This window comes from Bactrocera latifrons, unplaced genomic scaffold, assembly GCF_001853355.1.
Source record: "Bactrocera latifrons isolate USDA-ARS-PBARC rearing strain unplaced genomic scaffold, ASM185335v1 scaffold_146, whole genome shotgun sequence".
In the NCBI taxonomy this organism is placed as follows: domain Eukaryota; kingdom Metazoa; phylum Arthropoda; class Insecta; order Diptera; family Tephritidae; genus Bactrocera; species Bactrocera latifrons.
In genome coordinates, this window is record NW_017534919.1 from 213440 (window position 1) to 239542 (window position 26103).

General features: G+C 34.3%; 1 protein-coding gene across 1 annotated transcript in view; it reads left to right on the forward strand.

Annotated features, from left to right (window-relative positions):
- LOC108965703 (somatostatin receptor type 5-like) overlaps positions 1 to 15043 on the forward strand; it is a 35721-nt gene extending 20678 nt beyond the window's left edge. Inside the window, exon 2 of the mRNA XM_018928282.1 lies at positions 12824 to 15043. Within this exon, the coding sequence (XP_018783827.1) occupies positions 13027 to 14577 (1551 nt within the window). The 5' untranslated portion in view covers positions 12824 to 13026 and the 3' untranslated portion in view covers positions 14578 to 15043. The remainder of the gene's footprint in view (positions 1 to 12823) is intronic.
- The last annotated feature ends 11060 nt before the right edge of the window (positions 15044 to 26103 follow it).

The window sequence follows — 26103 nt, forward strand, 5'->3', positions numbered from 1 at the left end:
TGAAATTATCTTCAAAAAGTAAATGTCATGAACCAATCTAACGTTTCAAATAAAGAACCGATGAGATTTTGCAAATTTTATGCGTTTTTTTTTTTAAAAAAGTTATCAAGCTCTTAAAAAATCACCCGATAGTATCGCATATGGTATATATTTATCTCATATTTATTTGCACCATTGCTCATTTCAACATACACCGTTATGTTGCAGAGTGTAACCCTTGATTTATACATACATATATGATGGTTTATTTGTTTTATTTGTACATTACTGCAGCAATTGCTCGACACTAAATCGCACTTTTACGTGTTAGAACGTCTATGTTGCCAGTTGAGTGGCACGCAATTTCCTTGTCATTGTTGCAATTTTGTTGAGTTATCACTTTCCGTTACGCTTCTCTAGCTCTTTATATTGTTTACTAGTTTGGAAAAGGAGTAGAAATGATTCGTAGAAATAGTTGTATTAGTTATGTACTTATGAAATCTGTTAGATAGTGCATTGTTCGTAAAAAAAATGGAATTTATATGAACTAATCGAAAAGAGTATTCGCTTCCGCTTGGAGCTATATCATAACTACTGAGATCACCAGATTTTATAGCGCATATACAGAAATAGTTATATTGTTAAACAAAACATGGAAAAATAGCTCCAACATATCTATTTCCTATATGAGACAGTGAAACAGTCAAATGCTTGAACAAAAAGTGGAGACTTAGAATCGAAACGATCATGTCCATCAAAAAGACTCTGACAGGAATCGATTTTCAAGGGACATATTTTCTCAGCTGTGTTCAATAATGGTAAAGTCGGCTAACGATGAGAGCAAAGTATCAGTCAAATTAACCTTAGAACTCAAATTTCAAAGAAGCAACAGGAAAACACATGAAAAAAATATCGGATTATGAACCATGGGTAATAAAAATGTTTTACTTCTTAAGTTTAAGGTGAAATAATACCACAAGAGAAAATTTTACCGAGAATGAAACCTGAGCTCCGATATCTATACCCGTTTTTAGATCTTTACTGACTGTAATATAACAAGTCGCACTTTTGGGAGAAATGCTCAATAAGAAGAAAAAGTAAAAACTACGAGTAAGGTAACATTAACCTTAAACTGTAAATTTCTTAATCCTAAATAAACATCAATAAACCTAACTTGAGCGCACCTTGCCAAAGCTAACTCAACCTGACCTGATTCAATCTAACTGAATATAGCCTAAACTTACTACATTCAATAACTAAAAATGCTTACAAATATTAAATAAATCTCGCCTAAATAAAAATGTTTCTCTTTTATAAGAAATACACCATATAAGGCCAAAAAACTCTGAATTGTTTGCACCCAAGTCACATTAAGTCTTATATTTCCCAGCAAATTACTAACAAGCAATAATTATATTAATTGTTTTATAGCCACGTGTGATTAACCTATTCCAAGTCACTCACTGCATATCCTAAGAGATTAAGTGGCGCACTGTTTATTGTCTATAAGTGCTTAAGCCCCGGTTGTGTCACGCGATTCGCGCGTGTTTTCAATTAATTTGCTGAATAATATGGCTTGTGTGAGTGCTGAGTAATTAAATTAATAGCTTTTGTTTTATTAGCAGCTTACTGAAGTAATAACACTCTATTTGATTTAATTTAAAGAGATAAGCTATATAAGTAAAATTACATAAACATGTACTTATGTATATACACTCGTACGAATCGTGAGGACATTCGAGAAGGAGATCGCTGTAAAAATCGATGTTAAAGTATTCTGTGTTCTCAACTAGTTCTCTAAGTTCGAACCGGCATGACAAAACCAAGAAATATATATATGTATATATAAATATTAGCTTTATCATCACCTGACTCCGAATATTTCCAAAGTGCAAAGTATATGAAGAAGAGGATGAAACGTCTGGTATATACCTTATCGCAAGTGTTGAGGGTTTCTAAAGCAGAAAGCACTTGTGTTCTCCTAGTCATTTGCAACTTGCATTGTTGTTGCCAAGGCGCTACTATTCGTTTACAAAAACAAAAACTTATACAACATTAAAAATCGTATGGCATAGGTATATTCATGCCTCGATTGATCAGCAATACTCCCCGATTGATCATGTCAATTCTACAGATTCCTTTCTGTTAAATTTAAAAAATGTTAACATTTCACTGGGTGAATTCTATCGTTGTGAGAGTAGTTCCCAGGTCGCTGTCGAACCTGCACTTTCTCAATTTTTATGTACCCTGGCTAGGCGCTGTAACTTCAACGCGGTAAGAGAGAGAGAGAGAAGTTCTCATTTATCATCAATTCTATTAACGAGTCACCCAACTTGTCGAATGAAGCCTAGAAGCTGAGACAGCATGAGAGAGGTATCTCAAGAGACCACGTTTGTCATATGTTTACTAAAATATTGGGCATGAGAAGGCTCTCGGAACTACCACTTCGGAGAAGAAGTGAAACCCTGAAATTATTTCAGAGCAATGCTTTACACTATTTTAGCGCATACCGGAATGAGTTCCTACATCATTTCATGATCGCTAATGAAATATGCTCATCTGATAAAACACACAAAACAAAAAACAGACAAACTATGATCTTCACTTGGCGAGGCTAATTCGAAGAAGAGTCTATTGGCAGAAAAGGCAATGGCAACTATTTCCTGACATTCACGAACTGAATACGACCTCGAATATCTTCTTTTATGGCATCGATACCACTTACGCTGTTATAGCCGAGTTTACAACAGCGCCATAGTCGTTCTTCCTTTTCGTTGTTTTTCACTAATTGAAGATTACAAGTGTAGCCAGGTCCTCTTCCATCTGATCTTTCTAAGGGAGTAGATGTCTTCCAAACTATCTAGAGAAGTGCAAGAAATCACAACGCTTTACTACATATATATGTCGAATTATTTTACCGTTAGCTAAATTGCAGTAATAATGGTCCAATTTGTCAAAGAAAAAAGATATTTCAATCATAATCTTCCAGATGTGGTCAGAAGTGTCTTATGTTTTCCAAAATGAAATAATCATTTGACGAGTGGGAATTGGAGCAAATGTGAGATTATCTTCATTATGGTGGCCTACTTTGTGAACCGCCAATTTACCTATTTTCTATTTGAGTTAAAGAAGTTGGATAATCACTAGATTAAGTTTGTTGAACTAAGAGAAAACTGTCTTCAGAAAAAAGTTACCATTTTTCACCTTTTCCAGGCACCCAGGCGCACCATCTCCACTTATTCACTCACACACTTGCCTTCAATAATGTTCTCATAACACAATTTATGCTGCGAAATTAATAATTATCTTAACTAAAACTTCTTACCAAAGAAATTATTACCACCATTTAACATGCAACGCGGCAACGCACTCGCCGCCTTTCGTTGAGTCAACACAATTGAGCAATTAAACTCAACCATCCCAGCGGTAATGGAACTGTTTGGCTTGCTTCATTACAACAGCGCTGTTGGCGACGCAGTTGGCGAGTTTATTACGCCTTAAGTGCGGCTATTTTCGGCGCTCGCTTGGTGCTATAAATGTATTTGATTAGCACCATGAAGAGCTTTATTAGTCAACCGGCATTTCAAGTAGACGGCATGCGCGTTAACTTAATTAGATGCATGCTGAACGGTGTCAAGAATTTTTACTAGTTGAATATAGAGATAGATATCGGGTTATTATGCCCAGCTGTGTTACTGAGAAGCATTAGCGGGCGAGTGCGCAGAGAAATTGTTTTCTATTAAAACTCTTTTTTCCATGATTATGATAATTATGACGCAACATGCCACACAGCACTAATGTTTTTATTTTTATTTTTTAATATCTCAAACTAAGTGCTATAAAAATAATCAGAATGTAGACACCAGTTGGATTCAGTACTCTGCCACGACCAAGACCAAGTATCCTCTGGCCGAAAAACACCCATTTTAAGGAGAGCTAAAGTGAGCCCATGGTTCTACGCAGGGTTTGGGACCCGCCACGTACAATACACCCCCAATGAAAGTAGGAAACAGCCTAGAATGAGAGATCTCACTTTTGATGACGACCACTGCAAACGTATTAGGGACTATAATTTAAGAGAATACACCTGAAATATCCGGTCCCTTAATTGCTAAGGTGCCTCTACCCAGCTGGTTGATATCTTCTCACAATAAAGACTGACCTCACTGCCGTGCAGAAATGCGATTGACGGTGCAATGACTGCGACGAGAAGGCACTTGTGGCACTTACTACAGTGATCATATAAAGGGATTAGTGGTAGCAGAGAGACTCTGTCGCCGAGACATGAAATTCAACGAACAGTATATTCAGCCTCCAGAATGAATGATCCCCAAACTATTAGTTTAAGACTGATCGACTTCGCCGGGAACCAAAATAAAGTGATGGTGATGGTTAATTACATTCCTGCATAGAAAAATACAGCAACCTGACCTCCTCCGGTTCGTAGAACCACCAATCAGATCGATTATGTTTTGATAGATGTAAGACACATTTGCAATTACCCATCTTTATAACAACATGTATCAGCTTCTATGTAAAATATGGTCGGACTAGAGCATGCCCGCTGATTGGATTTGAATTGCCCTCTGGCTAATCCACAAAAAAGGGGACACCACACAATCTGCGCCAACTACCATAGGATAAGCCTCCTAAACATCGCATTTGAGGGTTCTATCGAGCGTATTGTGTGAAAGATTAAAGCCCAGTGACTTTAGTCCTGGAAAATCAACAACTGACCAGATATTCACCATGCGCTAAATATTGGAGAAGTGGATCGACATACACCACCTTTTCGTCGATTTTTAAAACTGATTTTGACAGCACGAAAAGGAGCTTCCTTTAAGCCGCGATGTCAGAATTTGGTATCTCCGCAAAACTAAGACGGCTGTGTAAACTGGCGTGTAATAATAACAAAAATCGATTAAAATTACCACAAAATATACTATTTAGTTCAGATTCAGTCGCTTTGCTATATACTCGTGACTAAAAATTTCGGGATAAAGTATGGCTGCAGCCGAGCTTAATCTTTCCATACCTATTTCCTAATCGACTCTTCTTTAACTCAGCACAGTAGTTAAGTTAATGTCATTCTTTCAGTTCACACACATATCACCTGCAATAAATTTAATTCAATTTCTCACTTAAAAACTGAATTTATCCCGTTAATTCCCTCTCGCTCGTTGCATTTTGCACTTATTAAATTTACAACCACTTAAACCGGCTACGAAAGCCCTCCCTTCCGCTTGATTGCGTTTAAACACACCGTCGTTTTATTATCCGTCTCTTTAATATCCACGCCATGCACGCGCCACTACACCAACTCCACTTCATGCTTCTGTCGCGCTCAATCTCTCTCCTCATCGCCTGTACTTTCAAGTACATCAAACGAATGGCTGAGTCTTGAATTGCAATGAAATTTTGCAATTTACATGCAAAATTATGCCAAAGTGGAGTGCAGCGAGCGTTTCGTAACGACAAAGCAATAGCTAGAGACAACAACAAAACCGCTGTTTACGTTTATATACTATATACTATACATACTGGTATATGTATTTATGTAGAGATAAGTATAACAATGTCAACAGCAACCGCAAGTGTTGGCTTCAACAACACTCAAACACATTCTTGCACCGGTACAAACAAACAGCCAGCACAATATGTTTACGTCTGCCGTCGCCGTTATTATGTAAATATGATCGTCGACTACTCATCATCATTGTTATCATGTCCTTTTTGTCGTTGGTCACCTTAGTGGCCACTCAAGGTTTGGTCCTTGTTTGCGTGTTGCACTCGTGCATACCTGCGTGTGAATGCTTTTAACTTCCGGACTGTATTTTAAATTTGCTGGCGATTTAACGGTTTTTTTATGGCAAAAAATAGTATATTCTTTTTATTGTATATAAATTTGTACTGTAATCAGTTTGGTATGATGACACTTCTCAAGAGCTTTTACGCGTGCTTCTATTTTTACGCTTAAAAAAAAATTTAAGAGTGCAAAGATTATGAGGTTTTCAATAAACATATACGGAAATTAGAGTGGATTGAGACAGTAATATTATATATGTATATATAATTCTAAAATTGTCTTAAAACTTTTAGATTTTGAATTCACTCATAACGATGATGAGTGACTTGTAGAATTTGGTATTTGTTCGTCGAGAGAAGGCTTCGAGGTTGACGTTGTTGTTGATGTTAATACCGGTTCCAAGATGTACGAAATTATCTACGACTTCGAAGTTTTGACTGTCAACAGTGACGTGGGCGCCTAGTCGTCTTGCCGTTCACTACCAGACTCATTTGCTTTGCTTCTTCATCCAGTTGGGATAAATCAGAACTAGTAGTTTTACTCAAAATATTTAATAATTCCCCGAATGCCAGTAATTCCCAAAAGTTCAACCCATCGGGAAAATTTCCTCTTGAGTTTTACTCTCCCTAAAATCGTGTGTGTTACTCTCTCAACGGCTCTCGCCGCTTTATTGTTCTCCAGATGGACAATTGCATAGAATCGTATACACAAAGTCATTGAGATTCTTAGAGAAGTTTTTGAAGTAGTTCGCGATGTCAGTGAAAACTTGCCCCTTGATTTCACCTATCTCTAACAATTTCGATAATAAACAAGTTAGCAGATGATCTCAACATCTCCTTTGAAACAGCTTATCGATTTTGTATATTTGGTTTTGAGTATGAAGCGTGTCAATTGTAGACTTGCATCACAAGTACTGAGCCTTTTGAAAAAATGATGTCGCGTGTGCGTCCCAAAAGAGTTGCTTGACAACGTAGCTGAGAACCCTACATTCAACAAGTGCATCTTTACGATGAAGGGTAGGTAAACGAATATGACACTGAAGCCGTCGTGGATGGCGCTCCAATAATAAGCCAACAGGAATCCGACATTGAAGTCGAATAAATTTCTGCATTCCCTTTCATATAACATTTCCAACATCTTGCAAGCCTCACATAAGCAGTGCAGAAAAGAATATTTTCGACGATTTCAAATTACGAACAAGAACACAGGGCGTGCCCCAAACACTACGTTTTTCTTGATCGTCGTCTACGAACCCGGTTTAGATGACAGAAACGTCCGTGTGTGTAAACCGGCACTTATATAATCTCTTAAACGATGATATCTTAAATAATAGCTATAACATACCTCATACAACTTTTGGAATTAAAAAGGAGTCGTATAAGAGAAAAAAGAGAGAAAATATATCAAAAGAAAATTCTGTTAAAAGTTGCAAATAGTAGATATATACCATAATAGAAGTAAGTAATCACTAAATTAAAACTTTTGTTTTAAATTTTAAAAAGTTTCTCTTTAGGCGGACATTTTATTATACAAAATTAGATGAGTTAAATGCTGATTAGTATCAACACAACCACTAACGTTAATCATCGGTAATATTTAAGGTATGCTTTAGGTTAGACTTTTTATCAAACGAGAATCCACTCCTATTATTCTATGCATTTATGCATTATTAGAAATTCTCGCTCTACGAAATGTCTGTACTTTCGGCTTCACTCACTCAACATCTCATCAAAAAATCCCTTTGAAGGCCACATTATTTATTGAATACCATTACACCGTTATCGTTAAAGCGCCATTTATTAACGCCGACTTATGAAAGTATGACTACCCCAACACCAGCAACGCAAAAGTTAGATAAAATGCGCAAAAGACAAGGTTATTGACCCAGATTACATAACATGAAAGATACGACTATGAGTTATTAATGGACAGAAACAAAAAATAACTCACTAAAAGCAAATTTATCATTAGAGGCATTTAATATTAACGAAACGCATATCAAATACTTATAAAGCTTTAGCAAGGCTCGTTAACGCACCCAACACAGTGAATGCATAAAAATCTTCGACTCCCATCTACCAGTGCTGCCAATCAGTTGTGATGTTTGGTAAATAAAAACGAGACGAAAGCCATTGAGGTCAGCTGCGTGTGTCTCCAAAGATGCGCACAAAGTGAAGGAGATATGGTTGCATACACATATACGTATACTATATATATGATTTGACATTAGGGTAAGCCAAAAAATTATTTCCAATTTTTGGATGGAAAAATTTACTTGAGGTAGACCTTCCATGTTTTATGCAACAATCGTATTATATATGGGCGTAGGCACCGATTACGCGGTTTACCAGTCGTTCTACCTCTTCGCTGTTTGACGCCAATTGGAGTTCCAAGTGAATCCAGGTCTTTCTGCACCTGATCTTTCCAACGGAGTGGAGATCTTTATCTACCTCTCCTTCCTCCGCTGGGTACAGCGGGGAATACTCTCAGAGCTGGAGTATTTTCATGCATTCGGACGACATGAGCTAGCCTTGTAACATCGACTTAACAGATGTTGTCATCGTCCATGTCACTGCACCATAAAGCAGAAAGGGAATGGTTAGAAAGAGGAAATTATCTTGATGACAGGAGATATATCGTCACACAGTATGCTCGGCAAAACTGTTAGCTGTAGCACATTGTATTCCTGCTGTCGTATTTGAATAGCTCGGTCGGTAATCCAACGGCCCATCACCGGTGTCAGTCACTAGATCACCGGCGGGAGTTCTACAAGAGTATGCTCCAGTCTTGAAACCTTTTATTAGTAGCCAGGAAGCTTTTCGAGCACTAACCCTGTCGGGCAGCTTTTCAAGCTCTTCGTACTGACGCATTTCGGCATCTCTCGTTTTTTGTTCGTAAACGCAGCTCTCGGTATCTATCCCATTCCGCAAGTGTTGAGGGCGACTGCAGGGTTGCGAGTTAAGTTTTCTTAGTATACGAAGTTCATTTCAACCCGTAAATTCGGGACTAGTTTTTTTGGACGCCCTAATAAAATTCAAGATAAATATATGTATGTACATTTTGATGTGGAAGAAAAATAGGAAATGTGGCATAAAATGCCTTTCAATCACACGCAAGGCGTACGCGTTCATTATGTTTATCACTTGCTATATTTCTTTTGCTTCCACTTTTATCTAAGTGTACGTTGTTTTCAGTTTTATCTACTGTGGGTCACATATATAGTATGTATGCTCAAGCGCCGGCATAAATCGTTTCACTGAACAATTGCATACGCGCCAAAGTGTGTCGATTATCGGCAGATACACACACAAACAAATAGACATATATATTCGGTTATATATATATAAATATTTATATATATATAAGTATAAGTAGCACACTTATGCACCAGCGCAAAGTAACTGAAAGCTATTGTTATGCAGAGCCTATGACAATACCGGCGCTTCCGAGCTAATATTTGCAAAGATTTCATTTTTCTTCGAGCCAAATAAGGCCTAAATATATACAGGAATAAATATGTGCGTATATATATGTAAATATACATGTGCATATATATATATATATATATATTTGTATATCTGCATAGCAACGTATCTTCGATTTTATCGCTGCCGACATATTGGCGCGTGCGTTTGAAGTAAACAATTGTTTGGTGTTGAAAGTTGCCAAATTCCTTTTGCTTACACAAATACATATGTACGTACATATGTTTTGAGTATATGTGTACGCCTAGTGCTGAAACCTCCTATGCCACAGTCAAAAACAGCTGCCCCACATTGCCAACAATAAGTAGGTGCGACATTTCGCCCCTATAAAGCTGCGATTTGCATAATACTCCTATCTAATTTATATATTATTATCGGCAGGAAGCTTTTCGGGCATATAGTTATTTGATTTTGATGAATATATTACGGAATTTAGCCAAAGAATGTATCAAAGATACATGTGTTGAGGATAGAAGTTACTTGCATGTTTGAAAAGCAGAAAGAGAGAAACTCATACACATACCTAGATATGTGGGAAGAGAGACTGTTGGAAATACAAAAGGTATGAATCGAATTGTTTCCGTGCTAGTTATGGAGAATCTTAAGAGTTTTAGACCTTTAAGTTCTAAAAACTTGTTATTATAACATATATTACTTTTCACAAAATATTTATACTCGGCACATTCTGTGCCACAAAATAGGTTTAGAAGCACAAACCTTTTCTGGACTTATATCAGCTGCTGCCAAGGATCGACTTTAATCTCTCCAGTCTTCTTTCTCTTTATTTCTCTCTACATTTACACCATACAAACCCTTTCTGGTTACATAATTTAACCTTCCTTAGCTACAAGAGCAATACTAAATAGACTAAACAACAAAACATTCCAAGTGAATTAAATTTAAGCTCCATCCAACTTTTTTTTTAAATACCCATATCAAAATAGTATTGCATAACTTCCGTATCTATTAAATTGCGCTAAAGGCAACGCCACCAAATGACCGCAGTCCTTCGTGTAGCCAACTGACAAACGTGACAGCTGAGACAAGCCTTTACAGATGATTGCTGCATGTTAATGTGCTGTCACTATCAATGAAGCGCATGTCCAACCAACCATTAGAAACCCGCGAAGTAGAAAAATATGAATACATCCACGACAAAAATTTTATAGTACATACCAACAACGATTAAAAATTACTCTTGGGTTGAAGCGAGCTGAACGAAGGTGTTAATTTTTAAATATTTATGGTTGTATGTAACAGTATATAAGTTTTCCCCTGAACTACGCATCTACGAACTATAATTAAATATATTTAARTACATATATATATATTTAACCGGTTCATTCCATATTACCCTGTAGCTTACTTAACCATTTAGCTGTCAGTTTACTAGTTTACACATGAACAAAATAATTATATATTTGGATCTTTAAATTCTTTGATAATGCTCAAAGTAAATGGAACCATATGACTATTAATTCTAAAAACACTGAGCCAACTGATCCCTTTAAATATTTATGTATGTACAAATTGAAGAGTTGCCATCTGTCTGAAAATTTGTTTTAATATTTCGCTCTATTTAGCAATGAAATTAAAAATTTTTGAGTGAGACTGCTAAGTATCAAAAAAATTATAAACAGACTTGCTACCTTTTTAAAAAAATATCGCAATATAGATTTGAAACTAGAAGTATTTTCTCAAATACTAATGCACACTGAACCAAAATAATTTTCTATGTACATTAAAAGCGTTGCCATCTGTGTAATATATTTGTTTTAATTTTTTTTTATTGAGCTACGAAATGATATCTTTTTGATGAAAAGGTAACTCCGAAAGCCAGAAATATTTTGAACAGTGTTGCCACCTTTTTGAAAAAATATTTCATAATAAATTTCAAACAGGAAGTATTTTAAAGAATAATATTGTACAAGAATCCGTGAAACCAGAGTTACCACCATTTAAAAAATATTGCATTTTCGATATCAAGCAGGAGGTAACTTTGTGAACACTAATGCACAAAAATGTGGTAAACAGAGTTGCCATCTTTTTTAAAAATATTACAATATTAATGCAAAAAAAGTTTTCAGTGAGACTTACGTAAAACAACTTTAAAACAGAGTTTAAACTATTTGAAAAAATAAAATGCACTATAATAGGATTGCCATCTAACTCGTATATGTCTGAAAACTTAAGACAAAAAGATTTAATAAAGTTAGAATTGTCTTCGAAATTTGAAAGCTGCTATCATTGTTCATTTTTTATTTGCTACGTAAACATAAATTTTTCCAATTAATCCTTCTCGAAATCCGAAGAGTGTTTCTTCGAGGTTTAAAACCGATAATCGTATCTGTCGATAGCTTTTTCTTTTTCTTTGGCACTATATCTTAGTTTATGAAATTTTTTTTTCTCTAGCAGAGTGCTTTGCGATCTTAAAGCTTAAAAAAACTATTTTGCTTTCAGTGGCTAATTCTGCACTTATGCGATAGAGCCTCTCATGCCGAATCTGCCGAAGAAGGGTAATCGTAAGATTAATAACAGGCCGGTACGCACTTTTTCCTTCCCGTGGAATGTATGTATGTATAATATGCAAGCTCTTGGTTTCGTTTTCCACCCATACATCTCGAATCGAAGCAGATTTTCGCTGGAGCATCTGCTTCCATGCATACGACATGACTTCGTCAACACACTTGGTGGATGTTCAAGCACCTTACACTGCACCTGTCATTGCAGGGCTCTCTTTAAGGACAATTCTTTTGAAAGTGATTTCTTTCTAAAAGATTTCTCATTGCGGTTCAACATCGTCCATGTTTCTGCATTGCAGAGTCAGAGAGCGCAGTTTTTGTTTGTCAAAAGAGGGATTTTCTATTCAATTGTCTACCAATCCCAACTAGCACCTAATGACAAAACATATTGTGAGCTTGATTTCTATGGTTTGATTGCTGGTGGTATTTGTGATGATTCCAATAGAATATTACCAAACAGAAAATATAATAATAGCAAGAATAAAATTGTTTTTATTGAAGCAACCATTATAAGGTTAGATTCTCTCAACAAATCCGGTTCATAATCGGATCCACTTACGCTGTGGTAAAAGTTTTGTCTCCTACATTGATTACAATTATCTGCTTGTTGTCCCAAACACACTTTCTTTTTTTGTATTTGCTTCCTTTTTCATTTGCTTTCTCTTTCTATATTTCTTCCCACCGCAACATATTACAGTAACACTCATATTTTTACTGCGCACCACCCAATACCTTTTATGTATTTCTCTAAACTTTTTACTTTTTGCAGGCTATTTGCTGTTGTATTATGATTTATGAGAGCCCATCAATGCGACGTGTTGACTTTATTGAGTAGTCTTAAAGTTATTGTGTGTCGAAGCAGTGGTAAACAAGTAAAAAAAGAAAAGTAGTTAGGCGAGAAATTTATAAAGTGAAAAATGTGCAATTAAGCTCGTACTCATCTGTCATACATGTCAACCGTTAACAACAAATATTACTCATACTCAACTAACCAATTAACTGTTTCTTATTGTTTTCCTCTTCACTTGCAGAAATAACAACTTAATGGACGGTTGATGAAGGACACTATGTAAAAATCTGTGTTTAAAATAAAACTTAAAAAGAAGTGAAATACAAATTCCTCTGAAAAAAATAATTTCCGACAACATCAAAACTGTATCAGCACACTATCTTCAAATCCAGCGCTCTTACGCTCAACTCAATAGCAACTAAGGTATAGTACAGGCTATACAACATGTCGCACAACATTGTTACAAACGCTTACCCCGACGAACCGCAGATCTCGACTTTGGCGCTCTTCCCGCTCGAAGAGGCTATCGGCTCGCCGTTGCTACACAATCTCAGCTCAACGATGACTGTGAGCATAAAGAACGACACCTACAATACAACCATGGAATATTCATACTATGAGAATTGTCCAACAAATGGCGACTCTATTGGGCATATTGTGAATTTTGTGCTCTATGTGATTGTTTGTGTTATTGGCCTGTTCGGCAATACGCTTGTGATCTATGTCGTGTTGCGTTATTCGAAAATGCAAACCATCACTAATGTCTACATACTCAATTTGGCAGTGGCTGATGAGTGCTTCCTAATTGGCATACCCTTTCTGCTGCATACCATAGTTAGCGGTAGTTGGCAATTCGGCAACTTCATGTGTAAAGCTTATATGGTCAGCACGTCAATTACACAATTCACTTCGTCGATCTTCTTGTTGATCATGTCAGCAGATCGTTACATTGCCGTCTGTCATCCAATCTCTTCGACGCAATACCGCACGCCATTCATTTCGAAATTAGTATCCGGCTTTGCTTGGCTTACTTCGGCTCTGCTGATGTTGCCGGTCATCATATTCGCCAACACGGTGGAGCAGAATGGACACATTTCATGTCACATCAAGTGGCCTGAGTTGGGCCATCATGAAACAGGTTTCACTTTCATTATGTATGTCTTCACGCTCGGTTTCGCCACACCGCTCGTCTTCATACTCTGCTTTTACTACCTCGTCATACGGAAATTGCGTACTGTCGGCCCACAGAATAAGTCGAAAGAGAAGAAACGTTCTCACCGCAAGGTAACACGTTTAGTACTGACCGTCATCACGGTTTATATACTTTGTTGGTTGCCCTTCTGGATCTCACAACTAATACTCATCACGACTACACCCAGTCCGTGTGCTACACGCCTGGAAATTGCCATCTTTCTGCTTGTTGGCTGTCTCGGTTACTCCAACTCGGCGATGAATCCGTTTCTCTACGCTTTTCTAAGTGAAAACTTTAAAAAGAGTTTCCGCAAAGCATTCGCCGCTATAACGGCATTAAACGCGAAGGACACCACGTTCACGGCCAGCGGCACCGGCACTGTGCCTACAGCTGAGCTACATAGCAAGGATATTAGTATGTTCAGCAAGTTGGGTAAGAAGGGTCGCAAATTAGCAGCTATACGACAACAACGGCAAAAGCAAAAGGAGGCGCTACTAGGTGTGGATAGTAATACAACAACTTTGCTTACAAATACCACATACGGCACGGCTACAACCGCGACAACAATGACCGTGGCTGAAACGTCCGAGACATTGCCGACGGAAATTACAAATGCCAATTCCACGCTCATTGCGTGCTGTGACAATGGTCAGCTGATTAAAGGCGACAATACAACAGCTGATTCTTCGGCGCTGAGCGCAGTCAGTGTGGTGAGCACGGCGACAGACTTGCAAGCCAATGGCGCTGTGGCACATGCAAATGCGGCAACGGAGCGACCGCCAGTGTTGCGCACAGATTTATAAGAAAATTGAAGCGAAATGGGTATGTGGGTGTGAAAAGTGAGTTTAGCAAAGTTGGAGGAGAAACATAAGGCGAGCTCATCTGTATACTCTCTTGTCGTACTGCTAGAGTGCTTAGCACGTAAGTTTAAGTAATTAATATACGGCTGTTCAAACTGTTTAAGATGAAAGAGTACTTACATAATATTACTACTACTGTTAATTATCTCATTTTGTTTTTGCAACCATTTACTACGTACATAATTAATTATATGTCTGCCACTGTAAAAACTCTGCATAAAACTTATTAGTTATGGATAAATATCTATATGTATAATTGCTCAGCAAACCACTTGTAAAACTGTAGTTCTAAGCTTCTAATTTAATAATAGCAACTATTGAAATAATTAATAATAATTCGTATGCTAAAATGCAAAAAGAAAAGTTTTCTACCGTAGTATTCAATGTCTTCTGGGTAGTACTATATGTGTTAAGCCCCTTATGTAATGTATAAGGTATTAAGTATTTGTGTACCTGTACATATCAGTGATTGTATGTAAATTAATGTTCAAATGTAATTCAATGGTAAATATATAATAAATTATACATGAATATATACTACTGAAAAATTTATAAGAACTAATTTATCTGACGAAACTGGCGTGAGTATATAGCATGTTAGATACTATTTTTTGGTTTAATTAAGTGGGTTAGCGATTCCGCAGAGCTATCGTATCCGGTGTGCACTAATGCTTATTCTAAGAGAGATTTGTCTTTGACAATTTCTAAGCACAATAACAAGTAAAAAAAGAAATATAAAGTCCGCTAAGTTCTCTACTAAATTATTAAAACTATTTAAATTGGCGTCATTGGATCAATTAAGCTTAAATTCGTGAATTATTCAGATTAATTTTCACTAGTATTGGAAAAGGAGTTTTACTTCCGACAAATTGTTGAAGAATTCGCTCAAAAATTTAATAAAATATGAAAAAATACTTAATTGAGTCAATTAATTTTAATTTTGTTAACTAGGCGAATTTTATATAACCTACTATTAGGGGAAAGAGCTGTTCTGCAGACAAATTGTTGAAGCATCCGCTCAAACCTCTAACAAAATATGAAAAAAAAATTCAAAAAAGAAGACAATTAGTCTTAATTTCATTATAAAATCGAATTTTATATTCACTAGTATGAGGAGTTTCAAATTAATCAAATCCTATATTACCTAGTATTAGAAGAACGAGCTTTACTGCAGACAAATTGTTGAAACATCCCCTCAAACCTTTAATAAAATGTGAAAAAATTGCTTAATTGAATCAATAAATTTTAATTTTGTTAATTAGATGAATTTTATATTCCATAGTATTGGGGGAAAGCGCTATTCTGCAGACAAATTGTTGAAATATTGACTTTAGCCGGGCCCATTGTATTTAGATAAAGTAATATTATTCATTTGTTTATATTCAATAAAGAAAAATAGTCGAAGAAATGTTAAAAGTCCGCTCAAGTCTTTAATAAAATATGAAAGAATTTAATTAATTCAGTCAATTATGCTTAACTGAGTTATATAGTCGAGTTTTGTACTGACTAATGCATGTTTTCAGATCAAATTATATAAAACTTATTAAATCATTTACCTGAATTAAGTCAATTAAACTCAATTTAAACGAATTTATATTATTCACTAATTCTCATTTAAAAAAAAAGCTTTTGGGTAGGTAAATTATTAAAAGACTAATTATTGAAACAGTAACAAGTCTTCTCCATTAAGTAAATTAAGCTTAATTGAGTTAATTAGTGGAACTCTGTATTAACTAATACTCTTTTTTTAGATCAAATCACTAATAAGATATTAATTCATTTAGCTGGATTGAGTCAATATATATACTTATCTTAGACTGTCAGTTATTTGAATAATATAATAAAATTTAGCTGGGCTAGATATGAGTTGAATAGTAAATTGAGCTCAATTAGCCTCTGAAATAATTTAATAACAATTTAATAACTGAGCAGTAAACTTATACTTTAGGATGTAAATTATATCAAATATTTGCTATTGATTGGTTTCCAAAAAGCTTTAAGTTATTTAAGAAAGGTTTTGAACAAGAACGGATAAAATACATACTTACTGCATGCCACAAAAATTAGAAATAAAACGTATATTACAAAAAAGTTAATTTTCAAGTTCAAAACATATTTAAAACGAGAAAGTTTTGGCCAGTTTTACCATTTTTAAATTGGAATTGGATCGTCCATTGTCATTTAAACCACGAAAACCATAATATTTAAATGAAACTCGTTTTGGAATTTGCTGTACATAATTTAGAGTTACCTTCAAATCGACGGCAACCAGACTATTAGTTTTAAGCGCGGTGAACACTCCTATTAACGTCAAATCAATCATACCATAAAAAATGAGACTTCCTGTGCAGTATATCACTAACGCTGGCTTACGCATTAAAATATAATATATGTATATATTCAAAGGCAATTTGAGTCAGCCTTTAAATTGATTACTCATTCTTCAAGTGCCTCCAGTGATCGAGTTTAAAATATTTGCCGACTTTTTTCTCTTACTCAAATTCACCGATTTCAATCACTTCCTCAAATAACAAATCAACCAATCCAATGATTTTATTTCCTGCAATGAAAGTCAGGTCGCATTAATTACACAAAGAAAGTTATGCGATAGAATTCCAGGAATCCATTTCAATTGACATCAATCAACAGCCAACAAGGAGAGACTTTTTTAATGCCAAAAGCGAAGGCAAAATGAAGCGATTAATTTTCTGTAAAAATAAATTAGCAATAGAAAGAACAACGACGGTACAAATTAATATAATTAAATGTGTAATCAAGTGCAGAAAGTCAGTAATAAGCTCAGTGAAGAATGAAGTATAAAGCAAAAATTTATGAAAACTTATATTCACGGTGAACTCAGTGAAATTACGGTCTATCTCAAATAAGAAAATTTATGCTTATATATTATATAATTATCCAAAGAGTAGCTTTAATTAAGAAACCCTAGAATAGTGGGGGCCGTAAAAGTGAGGTTAGATTGTAAAAGCTTCTTATACTTTGGAATACTCTTAGGTTCCAGAGGAAGACGCGTTTTCTTTCGAAAGATGAACACGTGAAACCAAATTCTGCAGCTCACGAGTTTAACAGTTATCCAATTAAAATATTTAAGCAAGGCTCTAATCAACATAGAGAGAGGAAAAATTCAAATTTTTTTAATGATTTCTATTAAAAAAGAGGAAAGCGAAAGAGCTATGCTATACTTTCTTTCTTTCCACCTGTACTTCTCCCTCTCACACTCTATTTTTACCTCTCTTTCTCTTGTATGCTCTTTCCCTCTCCAAAACTTTTTCTCTCCCACACCCTCTCTATCTTAATATTTCTCTTATGTTTCATCTTCATATAGACAAATTCGAGTATTTTATGACTTCGTAAATGCAAAAAGAAAAAAGATGACTAGAGAGCTATGCTATTTCAAAATGGGTGAATAATCGCCTGTGGAGAAATAGTCGATTAAACCATTTCAAGTTTCCAAAAAGAGTACGAAATCCCTGGGCAGTAGTAATGCTATCAATTTTATAGTTATTTGGGGAATACTTTCGAAAACTTGATTCTGTTGGAAGTAGAAGCAGTCAAAACCTGACTTAAGTATCAAAATTTTTCCAAGCACAACTAATATCCCACCTTCAATTTATTAGCAAGCATGCATCCAATATTCTCTTCAAAATTTAATTCACATGCAATAAAATTTGCAAAGTAGTAAACATTTTCATTGCCCGAGCAAGACTTTGTATTAAAGAAAATTGAGACATCCACTGTGTTTCTCAATTTTATACACAAATATTTTTAATGAGACTTTACTGCTTGCCGTTGAGCCATCAATTGAGTTTAATTTGTCATATAAAATGATTTGAAATGCCAAAGAAGCGAGCTTGTATGCCTGTCAGTTGCTAATACTACGGCTTAACACGCACAATTCATGTTGAGCTCAGTGCCGTTAAGTGATTTTACGTACACACATACATACATTTTATACTTGTGTTTGCGCGTGCTCATTAATCCCAAGTATTTGGAGGCCTTTAAAAAGAGATAAATCACTTGACATCGAGATATTGATGTGCCAAATTAGGTATTTGGTAAAAGCAGCGGCGCATTCGTGACAGCTTGTAAGCTTATAAAAACCTTCGTTCAAACATTTTCCATTTAATTAAGTGCTTTCTTCTTTACAGATCGGTAAGTGTATGTTACAGTTTATGTGTGAGATGTCAACTAGATAAGGCATTGAGTTTTCGCTTGTTTGCCTTCTGAAAAATTTTGTTAATTGAAGCAACCCTTGCATAAAATTCTTTGAAAATAAAATACAGATTAGTTAAGCGATAACTAGTATGACTTAAATGTTTTGTTTATATTTAATTATTCATAGCAATAATATTATTTAAGGAATTACATATATTGGCAAACATCAAAGACTTTGCAAGTTAAATGTGTAAATAGCTCATAAAATTATAGCACTTCTATGCTTGATCTACAATTATATATTTATGATCAAAAGCTATACAAATATTAACCACTTTTCTAGCTCAATGATACTAATAGCAATTCCTGCTTTTTGAGCTTCTGTTGGAAAATTGAGAATCACGATACTTGCGATCATAAACAACCCATTATCTATCATCAGCTATACAAGCACAGACTTCAATTCCTTGACTTCCTAACAAAATTATTTATATACTTATTCATTTTTTTTGAGGTCAAAAGTCACGTGGATAATGATAATGAAATATATCAAGACAGGAAATCACCCCCGTATACATTAATAGATGTAATCGAAGAAAAGATAGTAGCTTTCACTCCGATACTCGAAAAGTCAATACGTCAAAAAATCATTATTTATTTCCATGTTGAACACAGGGCTTTCTTTATTTGCCTTGATTAAGTTCTGATTCAAATCATCATGATATGCTATATTAATGCTTCAAGCTAAGATATTTAAATATTTCATTCAAGCTTAAGCTGCCGAATTAACTCATGAAAGTAGCGCACCAAAAATAGTTTCAAGAATAAAAAGTCGTTATACTGAAAGTAAGAAACTGTTACACAACGTTCTTTTTTTTATTTCAACACAAGCTTCTGTACAATACATATACTTAGAGCCATAAACTCAACTATTTAAAACGATATTAGAGGACTTTTACATTGAAGATGTGTACCATGATTTTTTTTAAGATTCGTCAGGCACCAAGAATATTTGTATAATGACCAAGCAGTTCAACAAGGGTGAGTTTTAGCTTCCCCAACTTGAAATTTTTAAAATAATATTGTGATAAACAAACTATCTTCGATTTAACTCAAAAGAACAAAGCTATATTCTCTTAAAAAACGTACACTTAAACCTCATTAAATCATATAAACCATTTGTATGATTATTCACGATAGATTGGGTTTTATAGTTAGAAAACATTTGCGGGGGTTGCTTTATATTTCAGGATTAGAAAACTAAAACAAATATTAGTCAACGAAAATCACCATATTTTTTTTTTTTTTTTTTTTTTGGTTTTTTCAAAATATACTTCACAAAAATCTACAGGTATGTATATAATTTTCATGTGTTTGTACGAATTGTGCAATTTTGCCATTCTGAGAAACCTTGAACTCTTAGTATACTTTTTAATAAAAAGAAGTCATTTGCCGCCAACTAAGAACTATATGGTGGATAACTCATCAAATCAATATTTTTAGTGCTGAAAAATGCAGCTGTTTCAGTCGATGTATGTGAACTCTTATTGCTGTTGTGAAGAGTGATCCGTCTTCGCCGGTTTTCCTGATTTCTTAGAGACAACTGCCATTAAAATGCTTTTAATGTTCGATACTATACCCAGTTGTTCTAAAAACCAGCAGTGCTGCTAAGCAGTGTTTTGTGCTCTAACAACCTTCTTTGTATTCGGATTATGTGGAAACACCCTTACAGTTGACAGCTGTTCAGTTGTGGGCTCATACGCGTTCATATATGACTCATCACCTGTCATCATGTCATAGACATGTTTCGAAACATCGCTATAGGACAAATGACGATCTTATAATGTCAATTTGCGTATTTGCATCAATATTTTCTGAAACCAAAATTTATTTTGAAGAACGTGAAGGTCTACGACCTTGACTGAATTTAGCATAACATCGACAAACTCTGCTTCTTGATGGAGCTTCATCACCAAGGCTTGAATAAAGTACATCAATGTACTGTTGGTGTGATAACCTACGTCGTAAGCTGTAGAAAATAATCGCGTAAAACGTTTCGCGGTTTAATTCAATTTTTTGTTCCATATGAATATTTAAGGTACTGTAAACAGCAGGAATGGTAGTCATGTGTCAAAATATTCTGAGAGTATTATTAAAAATATCAATCTTTACGATACAGTTTTGATTTGCTAGATTGCAGCATTAGGGCTGCCACATTCCGCAATTTAAAAGGCATCCTGCATATTGGCTTCCATTTTTTATTTTTTTTTTTGCTAAACAACAACAAAATATTTCAATTCGAACTGAGAATCACTCGAGCAGAAGTTATATCTTTAAAAACTTATTTTGCATAGCAACAAACACAAAGCATGGATTAACAAGGATAGTATTGTATTTATAATAATTATACTTTATTCGTAAATATAATGTATAAATTGGAAAGTTCACAAACATTTTGTGCTTAGCATGCCAGGACTAGCCACTTCACATATTTGCGCTTTAGGCTTCCAAAGTATCACTAGATAGATAAACATACATACATTATATTATCTCCCTAACAATAATGCTAAATAAGTGGAGACATTTTGGCAATATATTTAGTGTCATATTTGTATATAGTAAAGGGTATATATGCTTATACATAAATACATATGTATTCACACAATCATATATTTATACATACATATCTGCAAATTCATGTGGGGATATCCACTATTTTATTCATATCTCCAACTGCCCATGAAATTGTGTGTTGCTATGTATGTAGGGTCATTTTCGCGTATATTTTGTAAACGCACTGAACCGTTATTTATTGGCAGCTGAAGTGTTTTTCGCCAATTAAGTTTCTGAAAACTTTTTTCTAAGCAATTTTGACTCAGATTAAGAAAGAAAGGAAGGAAAAACTATTTGCTTGTTCACAGATTGTTGAACTTAATTTTATATGGAAACTTAAATATAGATATAACGATAACAACAGTGAACTTTGCAGACAGTGTTAAACTATAAGCCGTTATCATTAAAATTTTTTTAGAAATACATATGGAAATTACTAAAGCAAGGCTCGAATCTTTACACTTCAAGAACACTAGCACTTGGATTATAATCGGAGTAGTACAAACGGTGCTGTTGAAGTAACTTTTGAATTTTATATAGAAATATTGTAAATATTTTTGTAGACAAACTCGCATATGTATTATAATAAAATGTGTGTAGTACAAGCGCCTAAAAGTAAACTAATTAGCGCTTAATATAATTGGAAACTTTGAAATTTCAATTTTTTAAAATAAAAGCTAAAAATGTTCAAACTTTCTTTTATAAATAAGTGAAAATTGAAAGTGAAGTTGTTGTTTATCAATAGTTCTTAAATCTGGTACTAAGAAAAAGTCTGAAAGTCACTTGAAAGGCATTAGATCTAAAGGTTATTTTTTTTTTTTTTTTTGATTTATGATAGTGATATCAAAAATGGAATGTTATTCATCCTATTGCTTTGAAACACACCCTCCTATATACTAAAATAATAAAATTTATGAAAACCCCTAAAAGTATGCAATGAATTTCTTTGACTAGCACTAAAACTTTAAAACTAAATAAATTTTGAAGTTTTGTGAAAATTAAGTGAGAATTGTAAGTATACACTGCCTCCTCGATCTTTTATAACTCGAATTTCTTCATAACTTGAACTCTTGAATTGGCAATAGAAGTCACATTTCAAACAACTCTCCTTCCCTAATTTGGAGTCTCTTTAACTCAAAGATTTTTCGTGGATTATTGTAATGAGCGATTCGTGGATTATTGAGTGAGCGAGTTCAACTGTATATGAAAACAGCAGTCATAATGCGCATATATTGCTTTACACACTTTCACTCAGTCACTCTGAAATCATTGAACACCTAAAGGTATGCTATGAATATTATAGCCTTACACTAAAAATTGAGGAAACTGCCTTAATTTTAAAATTTTCTAGGAAATATTTGAGCACAGGTCTAACTGATAAATCTTTACAATATAATATTCTTTGTTTAAGCCAACATTAAGGCGCAATCTGTGTAAACTGCACAATTTTTATGAACTGAATTCCAAAACAGAAAACTAGTAATGACATTTTCCAACCAGTTTAGTATTAATTTTAATTGTATGCCTTATTTTGAACTTTTATGAATTATTTTTTTAAATACTTTATGTATTCCTTTAAAATAACGAAATATAAATGTTGTCACAAAAATGAACGCTGCAAGACTACTCACTCAACAGTTAAAAAATTAAAATTAAAATCAATTTTATTACGAAATACGATAACAGCGTTTAACCACAAATACCATACCATAAAAACTAAAAACAATTATTTCTAAACCAACTGATTGGAGTCTGTGGTTTTTTTCGAAAAATAAAGAAAGTGATATGAACGTTCGAGCAACTAACAATATTTTCTGTCAACAAAAACTAAAGCAATTACAATTTTGTTATAAATTTTCAATGCATTTCTGCGTTTAATCAATTTTTTTGTTGTAGAACAATTTTAAACTGCGTATAAACAACATTTATTTATTGCCTAGAAGTAGCCTGAAAATTGATAGAAATAAATAAATTTATGGTTCAAAGCAATTTCTGTTATAAGTTGGGCAAAAAAATGTGGCTTATCAATACAGATCACAATAACAGTTGTATAAATTTCATTATGGAATAATACTCTTTAATCAAACAGCAGTTTTTCATGCAACTGACAGGCAATTTTTGTTCAATTTTACCGAAAAATGTTTGTGGTGTGGTCGAGAAATCAAAGCAACAGAATTTGTGATGAAAAACCGATGATTTATATTATTATACAAAAGTGCTTGATTATTTTCTATTTCTATGCAACAAAGCTGTCAAAGAATATTTATCATAAATGACAAGTCGTTTTCTAAAGTGTGGACAACGTTTATTAGGAAAAATGCTGCATTTGTAGAAAATATATTGTTTGGATTGCAAAATAATGCAAAATTAGATATTTTATATTTTCAGTTAAAACTTCAGGTTTCACATATCTTCATCATTTCTTAACTAGTTAAGGGTGAAAATGCAATTTCTAGCTGTTTCAATTTAGCGTTTCTGCGGCCTCTCACCACGTTATCAAAAATGTATGCTTTCAACATTTCTTATTTAGGCTAAGCTCTTCTTCTTCCTTATTGGCGTAGACACCGCTTACGCAGTTATAGTCAAATTTACAACAGGGTGAACTCAAAGTCGGCAACAATATGCGGATAAGAAGTAGGAAAACACATATGTTAAGTCAACAAACAACTGTTATGTGCGTTCTAAAAGAAATCTTATCCACTGAGTAGTGTAAAATCAGGAAACAAACTTTTTAGTAGCCTTTTAGGCGTCAAAGATAACAAAACTACTTTAAAATGCGAGCTCAGCACAATTTGACGAAATAGTTATGTTGGCACAAATACTGTCAAGGTAAAGTACTAATGTAGATAAGCAGAATGTGACTTCACGCGCACATCAAATAGATGTTAAGCGCCTAAGAACATGCTACAGCGTTTACAAAATAATTCAAATCAAGAACCATTAAATTTATTGTAAAAACAAGTGAAAATTACTAATACATTTTGTACAAAAGCCATGACGCTCTGGAAAATTACTATGAAAATTACAAGCCATCCTAAAAGTATGCAAATATGTGGACCTATAAATCACTATCGACAAGTAAACAATTGATTATGTAAATAACTAAGTATGCGATAGCAAAAATATTTCATTTTTGTAGCTATTTTCAATACTAACACGCGCAATCTTAAGCGTGTTGCGCACAGCACCAAAAGTCAAAATTTATAAAATAGTTTCGTATAAAAAGCGTTTAATGTAAAAATAGCAAATATATGCAAATTTAACTTTAGCCGTCTCAGACAGTTGGTATATTTCCTAACTTGCTAGCGGGTGAATAGAAACGCATGTTTTTAATAGCCCAAAAGTATGCAAAAGTTTGCGTTAAAACATTTTTATATACCCTTATAAATTTTTGGCATACATTAGACGCGCGCAAAAGCCGGTCTCAAAAATCTCAGCGTCGAACAGCAGCAAGAAATGTGTACACAGTTTGCCGTTAACATTAATCAACAACGCTTGGACGCCTAAAAGGTTGCTTGCCTTTGCCACATACAACACTTCTTTGCTATGCCGCACGTTTATTCGTTTTTCATTTTTCCTTTTCCTTTTCGTTTTTCTTTTTTACTGTTTGTCCGTCCTTTGCACACACTTTGCAAAGGCAACGACCAGAAAAAATATTTACCTTTAAGAGATAATTTGAAATTTATTTGTTTAGTAACTAAGCCGGTTCTACGCTTTCATTTGCAGGCTCATATACGTGGCATGTAGGTGAGTGAATATACATATGTCAAACGCACGTGTCGAAATTTTTGCATAGTTTTCCTGATTCTTTTTTGCAAGGGAATTTCCATTGCACCCAAAAACAGTTTAAACACCTAACTTTGCCGCCGCATGCTTAAGTGTGTCTTCCTATTCCTATTCTTGAGTCTACAAAAAACGTTTTCCATAACTCGTAGCTTTGCTCGTGTGCATTTGTAAAAGGTTTCTTTAATTTTTTCCTCACGTACGTTTTCCGTATTTCCCTTTTAGTCAATTTGCTTTGAATTTGCGGTGCAAAAACTTCGTCTTCCGTTTGCTGTTTCCAACTTGTTTGTGGAAAACTTTGTCTAAAGACTACGTTGCTGTATGTGATTATGTATATTTGGAATTTTGTTTATTACTTTTCGTGCACACACACATAAGCGCTTACCTACGCGCTTATTGTTTCCCTCCCGAGCAAAATTGTCTTAAAAATTTTGCTCATATAACTTTAATAACGGTAAATAAGTGCGGTACTTTGTTAGACAATTTTGAGCTACATAAGTACAAAGTGTTGTCTACATATGTTTTAACTGTTTCCTAGTATTCGAAATGAATTTGTAAAAGAAAGCGAATACAAATAGAGAAACATATTTGAATATGTAAAAATTATTATTTACCATAAACGCCAAGGTGTATTTCACACGAGGGGTAAAAAACAAATATTGACAAACCGACTAATTTGATATATGAAAATTTATCTTCACCCAACAAAAATATAGGGAAACTCTACTTTTAGATTGAAATCTTGACAAACCTAAACCCCGCAACCCTTAAAAAATTATGGGCTCTTAAAGACGAAGCACTTAATAATCATTTCAAATGCACACTCGTTTATTGTTTTTGTCTACAGACGTATATGTATGTTATTAAACTGTTATATTGTTATTAAATTATTATAAAGAT